Source organism: Haemorhous mexicanus, chromosome 16 (assembly GCF_027477595.1).
Source record: "Haemorhous mexicanus isolate bHaeMex1 chromosome 16, bHaeMex1.pri, whole genome shotgun sequence".
NCBI lineage: Eukaryota > Metazoa > Chordata > Aves > Passeriformes > Fringillidae > Haemorhous > Haemorhous mexicanus.
The window spans coordinates 2,506,017-2,515,527 of record NC_082356.1 but is presented as its reverse complement, the minus strand read 5'-3'; the positions used below and the strand labels follow the sequence as shown (position 1 = coordinate 2,515,527).

At 57.9% G+C, this 9,511-nt stretch overlaps 1 protein-coding gene across 1 annotated transcript; it reads left to right on the top strand.

Moving 5' to 3' along the window:
- Positions 1–2,969: 2,969 nt before the first annotated feature.
- Positions 2,970–6,903, top strand: LOC132334559 (serine/threonine-protein kinase pim-1-like). Its single transcript, XM_059860664.1, has 4 exons — positions 2,970–3,026; positions 4,114–4,164; positions 4,393–4,829; positions 6,900–6,903. The coding sequence occupies exons 1-4, from the start codon at positions 2,970–2,972 to the stop codon at positions 6,901–6,903; spliced, it is 549 nt and encodes a 182-aa protein (XP_059716647.1).
- Positions 6,904–9,511: the final 2,608 nt, after the last annotated feature.

The following is a 9,511-nucleotide window of genomic DNA, read 5'->3' as shown; positions in this document are numbered from 1 at the left end:
TTCCATGAGGTTCAGTAGAGTGAGATGGACACCTTGATTCCAAGAGGTTCTGTAATGTCCCAATGGACTCCTTGGTTCCATGGCCCTGCTGTCCAGAATTGGCCCTTGGTTCCATGAGGTTCTGAACTGTCAGCAGGAATCACCTTGGTTCTGCAGTGTCATAACCGACCCTTGGTTCCATGAGGTGCCAGGCCTCCCACAGCCTCTCAGAGACCCTTCTCCCCCTCACGGCCCCTCACAGCCCCAGGCCTGGGGCTCCTCCCGAAGGAGAAGGGGTCGGGCCCTGCTTGTTCTCCTTTTATTTCAGTCCCTTCACAGCCACGAGTGAAGAAAGGCTGAAATGGAGCCTTTCCCCAGCGTTTCCCTCGGGGTTCATTGCGGGCTGAAGCTCTGTGCTGGCGCTGGCCCGAGCGCCACCATCCCTGCAGCCGCCAGGCCTTTGCTGTCCCCCCGTGTCCGTTCCCTGTCCCCGAGTCCCGCCCGGCTCTGGCAGCAGCAGCAGCCGCAGCGCAGGGGGCGCCGGCCCGGCCCAGCCGGGGCTCCCGGCCAGGAGCAGCAGCAGCGCCGGCCCCTTCCCGCCTGCTCCTGCCTCAGCTCCCGAGGGCTTTTTCCAGCTCAGTTCTGGAGTAGAGCAGCAATCACCCACACCCAGCCCTGACTGCGCAGGGCCCGCCTGTGCTGCCCTGACCCAGCCCGCAGAGAAAGAAAGGATCGGGTTCCAGCGCTGTTTTCAGCACTGCTTTACTCACCCTGAGGTGACAGCAGGAGGCTGCTGCTGCCTTTGCCTTGGCAATTGGAGATCATGGCTGCTCTTGCCGCTTGAAATTTATCTGTAAAACTGCAATCGCCTTTTTTGATCAGTGCTACCCAGAGTGCTTTCGTGATGGTGAATGTGGGAATCCTTAAAATCAGAGGATTTTGGGAAAGCTGCAAAAGGCAGGCCTCAGAGACAGCAGAACTGTGATTAGAGCTGAGCTGTAACCATGAGATAGGGCAGCAGAAAAGTTAAATAAGAAGTGGGAAAGTAAGGACAAATAAAACAATAGTTTGTGTACTAACGCTTGGCTAGAAAAACTCCCTAAGCTGCAGAAAAGTATATCTAGCCTGATATTAGGAAGTACTGAGCTTAATAAATGAGCTCTGAGCATTGTGGCTCACAAGCAGGTATTGTATTCAAAATAATCAGGCATTGTTTTAACCGAAGGTACGTGTGCTTATAATGGTTGGATAGAACTACTGTCAATATGCTTTACTTTGCGTGATTGGTCAAAAAACTCTTAAAGTAAGTTGTAACATTGAGTTCTTTGTCTGCTGCCGAGGAGACAAACTGCCGGCATCTTCCCATTGTCATAACCATGTAATGAGACTGATGCTGGAAAATAAACACCTCAAGACACATTCCTCAGCAGTCCGGTCCTGTTTGTGATTTTGTACATAGACCCCCGGCCGGCAATAGGTGAACTCAGGCTTTTGGTCACAGGCATCATGATTAGCAGATCTTGAAATCCCCTAAAGTCCCTGAGCACTAAGTCAAGGAGAATTAAAGCCACACAGACCACATTTGCAGTGCTCAAACACGGCCCTGTTGCTGCTGCTGCTGAAATAAAATCACAGAAATTGCCTCTCAAGTGTCAAATCAAATGAAAAAATCCACCAGGAGAAAGAGAAACCAGAACTTCTCGACTCACTTCATTGTTTCTCCTTCTGAGCAGCAGCAGCAGCAAGTGGAGATGCGCAGAGGTATTTCCAGCTGCTGCTGATCCCAGCTGGAGCCCAGCCTGCTGCCCAGTCCCAGCGGGAAGCTGAGCCCAGCCCGGGGAGCTCCCGCAGTGTCGGGAGCTCAGCGCACGCGGGGCCAGGCCCAGAGCCCCGGGCACGGCCGCCCATTGCGGGGCAGCGGCGCAGACGGAATGTCCTGCGGCCCAAACCTCCTGCTCCTGCCACACAGCGCCAGCGCTCTCCCCCTCCTCCTCCTCTCCCAGCACGGCACAAATTCCAGCTCGGAGGAGGCTTCCCCAGAGAGGGCTCAGGCTCCTGCTTCAGCCTCAGGGTCCCTGCAGAGGAACAGGGCATCTTTCAGGCACTTCCACAAGCTCAGGGCTGCCATTTCATGGGCAATCTGGGATGAAAATGGACTTGTTAGGAAGCACAAAAGCAGAGGGAATTGGTCAGAAATTATTAGGAAAAAAATGACCCTTCTTAGAGACAAAGTTCGCAAAGTCATTCCATGCATTTTTCCTTTTCAAATTCTTCCAGTCATCTCCTGACAGGTCCAGCATGTTCTGGTACTTTTCATGAACTGACTGTACTCTTGATTCATATCAATGCATGAGATGGAGAAGCATCTGAACTGAACACTGAGACAAACTCCCTCTGTCAGCCCATTTTCATCTTCTAGCTCACTTTCCGTATGTCCACAGGCATGTTGGAATGATTATCCCACAGCTCTCCACTTCTGGCTGCAGGCTCTGGAGATTCTTTCTCTGCATTCAGTCAGGTTTGCATTCCCTAACAATTCCTGGTAGCCCATCATGTTTTCTGAGGGTAGAACAGTAACATTGAAAACCTCACCAATGGCATAACTGCCCAGCCCACAAGGAAAAGAAAGAAGAAGCTGTCAAGTTCTTCAAATATTTGTCCTGCTTTGCTGCAAGAGTTGTGCTGCACACACGGTGTGGAAAGCCAAGAGGAGCTGCAGTTGGTGGCACATCTTGTGACAGAAGCTGCACCTCGTTCTCCAGGAAAGATTCTTGGAAAGAGCAAAGAGGACTGAGGAGCAGATGATGGGAAAACTGAAAGAGCTTTTAAGAAATTCAAAGAAAACAGAAAGAAACCATCTGAGATGTTTTACTCGATTTATTTTTATGCTCCCCTTTTCCATCTTGCACTACTTCTCCTTCCCATTAATTCCAAATGGATCTCACCTCGAAGATCCATGACTTGGCAAGTTGTAGACACTGTCAAATACCATGAGCTACACCCAGTTTGCCTTCCCCTGGTTTTCTTTGGAAAGCAATGCTGGAGAGGTAAGTGCAGTGCCTGTGTCACGTACAAATTCAGCATTCAGGGAATGGGCTCCGATAGTGTTTGACCCTCAGCAGGGACAATGCACAGCAGGGACTGAGGGGATTCCTGTGCCGCTGTGCAGGAGTGCAGACTCTGGGTCTTGGCTGAACACGGCCAAGTTCCCGTGTTTGGACAGGCTCAGGGGCTGCCCCGGGGAGCGCGGGGCTCGGCGCGGGGGCGAGTGGGCAACGGACAAACGGACACGGGGACAAACGGCCCAGGCGCTTCATTTGCAGCGGCAGCAGCAGCAAAAGCAGCAGCGAAAGCAGCGACTTTGCCGAGTCCCTCTTTCTTGTCCTCTTCCGCAGTCCCTCTTGTCCCGCAGTCCCGCTTGACTCTCCCTCTCCCGGTCTCCCTTTCCCGGGGTCCCCTCCTCTCCCAGTCTCTCTCCCCATGCCCGGTCGGGCCATGCCCCCTGCCCGTCCCCGGCCCCGGGCGTCCCGCCGCGGTCTCGCCTCCGGCCGGCTCTGGCCGTACTGGCGGTGGCGCTGCTGGGCGGGCATCAGTGCCTGGGGCTGGGGCGGCACCGCCTCCCTTTGGCTCCGCCTGGCCCGAGCCCGGCCCCGGCCCCGGCCCCGGCCCCGGCCCCGTCCCCTCCCGGGGCCCGCGGAGGCCACAGGCGGCGCGGCCGCTCCCGCCGCCTCCGCTGCCGCTTGCCCGGCCCGAGCTCCGCCACTCGGCAGCGCGGCCGCCGGCCCCGAGCCGCCGCTGTCCCGCTGCAGGGAGCGAACGCCTGGGGATGGCCGGCCCGGGGCGCTTGAGGGGCGCTCGGGGGCCGTTGCCGGCCCCGGGCCGAGCGCTGACAGCCGCGTCCCGCCGGCAGGGAAGGCGCAGCAGGGCCTGAAGGAGCAGTACCGGCTGGGCTCGCTGCTGGGGCGCGGCGGCTTCGGCAGCGTCTTCGCGGCCACGCGGCTCTCGGATGGCGCCCCGGTGAGCGGCGGGCGCAGGAGAAGGAGGAGGAGGAGGGGGCGGAGGAGGAGGAGGGCGGAGGATGGGGCTGGGCAAGGCGGGCGGCGAACTCAGCCCGCTGCTGCCCTTGGCTTGCAGGTGGCCATCAAAAGGGTGCCACGGGAGCGCGTCCGGCACTGGGGCGAGCTGGTGAGTGAGCGGGGCCAGCGGGAGCAGCCGGGCCGTGGCGGGCGGGGATGAGCCGAGGCCCGACAGCGTGGAAGCCTCCAGGACGCCTCGAGGGAGAGCGGGCGTGGGGCCAGCGCAGGGCACAGAGCATCCCCGGCTGGCTGAGAGCTTCCCGAGCCCCGGCACGGCATCAGCCCCACTGACGGCATCGTGCTCCTCCCGCAGCCCGACGGCACCAGCGCACCCCTGGAGATCGTGCTGCTGGCCAAGGTGTCCACTGGCTTCCCTGGTGTGGTCCAGCTGCTGGAGTGGCTTGAGCTCCCCAACGATGTCTTGATGGTGCTGGAGCGCCCGGAGCGATGTCAGGACCTGCAGCATTTCATTCGGGCACGGGGCTTCCTGCCCGAGGAGGTGGCGCGGGAGCTGTTCCGCCAGGTGCTGGAGGCCGTGCAGCACTGCACCAGCTGCGGGGTCCTGCACAGGGACATCAAACCAGAGAACATCCTGGTTGACCTGGCCACCGGGCAGGCCAAATTGATTGACTTTGGCTGTGGCACGTACTTGCAGGACACAGCCTACACTCACTTTGCAGGTGAGCCCACACAGGGTGTGCTCCTGGTCCCAGCATCTCATGGCCCAACATCTCAGAGCCCAAGCTGGGTGTGGCAGTGGGGATTCTCCCTTCTGCAGCCCTTCATGGCGCTGAGACTTCAGCCAAGTTGCTTTTGAGCAGGGCTGGGTGTGGAGCCAGCTTCCAGCCCTGCAGGCAGCCTTTGCCCACCACTCTGCCCTGGACTGGGGCTGGGGCAGCCAGCCCAACAAAAACACCCGTGTGTGGGGGTAGCCGAGAGGGGGGGGTTTGGAACCAGTGCCCCAGCCAGTTTGGTGTGCAGGTGAGAAAGGGCCTGGACTGCTCCACTGCCTGGTTTGTTTTGGGTTCATAATGTTTTTTGGAGCAATGAAGGCAGGGAGGATGCAGGCATGGATTTTCCCCCAGCACTGAGTGGTTTCTTCCTTGTTATGGTGAGGCCTTGCCAGGGCTTCCACTGCCCTCTTCCAACCCCAGGGGCTTCTTTTCCAACCCCAAGTCTGTACACAAGTCCCAGGTGCTGGTGAGAGGGCAGTGCGTCACACCCCATGTGCCACTGGAGCAGGGATGCTGGGGCCAGGCTCTGGGAGCAGCAGCATCCCCCTGATGAACTCCATCTGTATTCCATAGGAACACGGTCATACAGCCCCCCGGAATGGACCCACTTTGGCTGGTACTATGGCAGGCCAGCTACCATCTGGTCCCTGGGCATCCTGCTGCACCAGATGGTCTGTGGGGAGCACCCTTTCAGGAGGGGCCAGAACATCAGCTGGGACCATCAGCTCTCGCTGCCACAAGGGCTCTCTCAAGGTGGATCCTCATCTCTGGGCACGGGGGAATACCAGTGCTGGGAGACAGCAGCGGGCTCGTGAGCATCCTGCTCTGGCAGCTGCTGAGGAGGTGGCACATGTCCTGCTCTCCTCCAAACCAGGGAATGGATGGGAAAGCTTAGGCCCAGCTCTGAGCACATCCAGCATGGCCTGGGCACGGGAATAGTGGGGCAAAGCCAACAGGAGCCTTCTCCAACTGACCAGCGGTTTGTGGTTTCTCTGCCCAGAGTGCCAAGATCTGATCAGGCAGTGTTTATCCATGCTGGACTTGGAAAGGCCCTCATTAGAAGAGCTGCTCTGTCATCCTTGGATGCAGGATATTCATCTGCCCTAGAAGAAGGGAGAGAGCCACAGGCACACTGTGATGCAGGGCCCTGGTAAGTTACAGCTCCACACATGCCTTGGCAGTCAGAAGCAAAGGAAGCCAGACTTTTGTGTCCTGCCCGTGTCACTGCCCAGGGCTCATCAGATGGGAACACAGAGCCCTTGTGCTGGAGCTGAGCTGCTCTGCCCAGCACTGGTGGCCACCATCCAAGCTGGTTTTGCTTGTCCTGGTTCCCTGACAGCTGGGGCCTTGGGCAGAACCTGAGAGCCTGGTCTCACCCCAGGGAAGGAGAAGGAGCCCGTGGAGAAGCTGTACCAGGTGGGACTGCTTCTGCTGGAGACATCAAGGATGACATCAAGGATGGCAACCTCTTCCTGGACCTGGCCACTGGCCAGCTGAAGATGATGGACTTTGATTGTGGCACCTTCTCCAAAGCCAGGCTCCACAGCAAATTTACAGATGAGTCCACACGCAGGGGGATGCTCCCAGATTTGGGCATTGCACAGCCTGGCGGGGAACCAAAGGTTCCCCCTTTGCTGGGGCAGATGCAGCTGATCCTTCAGTCGCCTGCACAGCTGGTTTTGGCAGGGCTGGGGGGATGGGCTGGGCTGGGTACGAAATGGGAGTGGGCTCCTGGCCCTGCCAACAGCCCCCAGCCCCCACCGTGCCCCGGGCTGGGGCTGGGGCAGCCAGCCCGACACAAACAAATCCCATGGTGGGAGCAGAGGTGGGACTCCAGAACCTGTGCTGCGGCTTCTTTGCTGTGCAGGCAAGGAAGGGCTTGGGCTGCTCCACTGCCCTTGTTTGCTTTGGGATCAGCATTATTGTGGGGGGCAGTGCAGGGGGGAAGGGAGAAAGCCTGGGCTTCCCTTCCCCGTGTGTGGGTTTTTCCTTGCATGCAGGGGGTGGCCTTCCTTAAGGCCCTGGCAGAGATAAGATTTTTGTACCTTTTTTCTTGTTTCCCCTTTTTGTCTGTAATCTATTTTCAATAATTTGTTGTTTGTTTTTCTAGATGAAGCCTTATAGGTTGGCTCCAGTCTAGATCAGGAAGTGCTTGGGACCAGCTGCAGTGTGGATGGGCCGTGCCCTTGGAGAAGGCTGAGGACATCGTTTGGGACCAGCTTTTCTTCCAGCAGGGGAGGGCGTGAGGTGGGTCCCCGTCTGCCTGGCATGGTGGGATCAGAGCTTCTGGGAGATGGCAGCGAGCACAGGAGCCTCCTGCTCTGGGCAGCTGCTGAGGAGGTGGATGTGCCCTGGCTGGCTGCAGGCTGGGCACACGTCCTGCCCTCCTGCCCTGCTGCCAAAAGCAGCAGTGATTGGCAGCTCTGGGCACCGCTCTGAGCACGGCCAGCATGGCCTGGGCACCGTGGGCGGCTGGGACAAGGGCACAGGAGCCTTCAGCTGATGGGCGGTTTCTGCTTTCTCTCCTTGCAGCCGGGCTCTGCGGGTGCTGAGGCTGCTCTGGGCTCTGCCAGGGCTCTGCTGGAGCTCAGCACCAGGCTGGAATCAGCCAAAGAAGAAATGGTGTGACCTGCAGCACAGACTTGCTTGAGCATTTTGGCAGCACAGCTCAAGTTTGCAGAGTGTACACCTCCATGGGAAAAGATGACACCCCCCAAAAAATAAATTTGTTCAATAACTTCTGAAATGAAATCAATCTGGGATGCCCCTCAAATGACATTTCTCAGCTTGCTCAAGCTGTAGCTCAGCCCTTCTCTGAACAGTTCTCTCCCCATCTGCCTTTTACTACTGCTCCCTCTTTTCCCTCGGTGAGTTCCCAGCCCATTGCAGCCTGTATCACACTGTTGCCTTCCTTGGTGCCCCTCACCACGAGGAAGGCTGAGCCCCAGGCTTAGGGATGCATCCTGTCACTGGCTGAGGAGCAGCAATGTCTCAGAGGTCCCATGGGATTTTGGTGTCATTGAGAGCCACTCTCCAGCCCTCAGCTCTGCTCACTGCTGAGCTCCCACTCCCTTTCCCTTGTCCTTCCAGCAGGATGAGCTCTCTGAATCCCCTTGAGCCTCTCCACCCTTCCCAGCCCACACACCCACCTCATTAAGGCTGAAGCTGAAGCTGCTCTGTCTCCTCTGGTGTACAGGGTGATCTTGTCCCCAATGAGTTGCAGCTGGACCAGTTGCTGAAGATTGGAGGTGGGCCTGATCTTGACAGGCCACACCTGCAACCAACAAGCACTAGTGATATATAAGAGTAAGGGAAGAGGAGTGAGAGGAGTCAGATTCCTCCTGCAAGGATCTGGAACAGTCAGTGTGTAGAGGAACTGCCTGTGAGGAACATCAAGAAAGTATGAAGCTCTGACAATACGAAATCCTTGCGCTATGATGACGCTAGAATTTGTGTTATCTAAGACAACACTCTGGCACACCATCCATTCCCCTGTGCAGGGAGCCCCAGCCCCAGAGCACAGCACACAACAGTGCAGTCCGGGCTGGAGCAGCTGCCCTGCAGGCCTGGCTTGGCTCTTTGTGGCAAGGGAATGCTCCCTGTTTCCAGCTGTCCCTGCAGGATGGCCCCAGGGCAGAGCCCAGCCGGGCTCCCACTGCTGCCCCTGGAGCTTGGGGCAGACAGTGCTCCCAGAGCTGAGGTTCCTGGGGAGCACCCGGAGCTGTGCCTTGCACTCTGCTGCCATGTGTCACAGTGCAGGCTGGCTAGTGCTGTGTGAATGCACCAGCCCCTGGTTTGACTGACAGGGGCCTTGCCCAGTCACATCTCTGCCAAGGCTGCAGTATTTCACTGGGCAGAACCTGACAAGGCATAGAGAGCAGAGCAATGAAATTATCCAGACTGGGTTTTTCAAAGGCCCTTTAGAAGGAAGGGCTTGAGAATAAATGCTCTCTGTTTGCCACATGAACATTGGGGTGAGTTAGTGTCTTTGTCTTCAACCCACTCCCCCTCGAGCCAACGTTACAGCCACCCACTCCCTCACACATCCACCTCATGCCTTCCCACTGCTGTGTCCTGTCAGGACTTCTGCAGCCCCTCGTCCCTTCTTGGCCCCGTCCCCTCAGGGTCTCCCCCAGCCTGGCCAACCTGCCCGGCAGCAGCGCCGCAGCCCCACAGCAGCTGCAGAGGAGCCCCATCCAGAGGCACCTCGGAGCCCTCAGCAATCCAGCCAGCAGCACACGGGCAGGAGGACACAGATGGTGCTTCCTGCCTGGGACAGGGCTTGTGGCCATCTCCAGGCACTGCTCTCACAGGGATCTCTGCAGCTCCAGCCCCTGCCCACCCGCTCTGTTGGCAGCACAAAGGCTTCAGCAGAACCACCAAAGGCCAAGGGGCTTCTGGCCATTTTCCCTGCAACACAGCACGCCGGGACAGCTTGCTGAGCCCAAGCACCCTTTTCCCCCTCTTCCCCTATGCCCTGCAGACCCTGGGAAGCAAAAGAAAGCTCCTGGGAGTCTGTGTATTATAACACATTCTATATTCATATACTAAAGAAAAAACAAAAATAAAAGAACAATTTTGAAGAAATAGAAAACTCCCGCTGGCTTAGGTGGCCCCAGCAGTCAGAGCCTCTGGGCTCAGCTCTCTGCAGATCTCCAGCAGCACAGCCAGCCGAGCCCCGACAGACGAGGCCGTGTCCTGCATGCCCTGTGGAGCTGATCC

What these genes read in the sequence shown, in the direction of transcription:
- LOC132334559 (XM_059860664.1), top strand. Translation starts at nt 2,970, where the DNA reads ATGAGCTACACCCAGTTTGCCTTCCCCTGGTTTTCTTTGGAAAGCAAT. An exon ending in TGGAAAGCAATGCTGGAGAG is followed by an intron (nt 3,027 to 4,113) that starts GTAAGTGCAGTG and finishes CTTGGCTTGCAG; the next exon opens with GTGGCCATCAAAAGGGTGCC. An exon ending in TCCGGCACTGGGGCGAGCTG is followed by an intron (nt 4,165 to 4,392) that starts GTGAGTGAGCGG and finishes AGCGCACCCCTG; the next exon opens with GAGATCGTGCTGCTGGCCAA.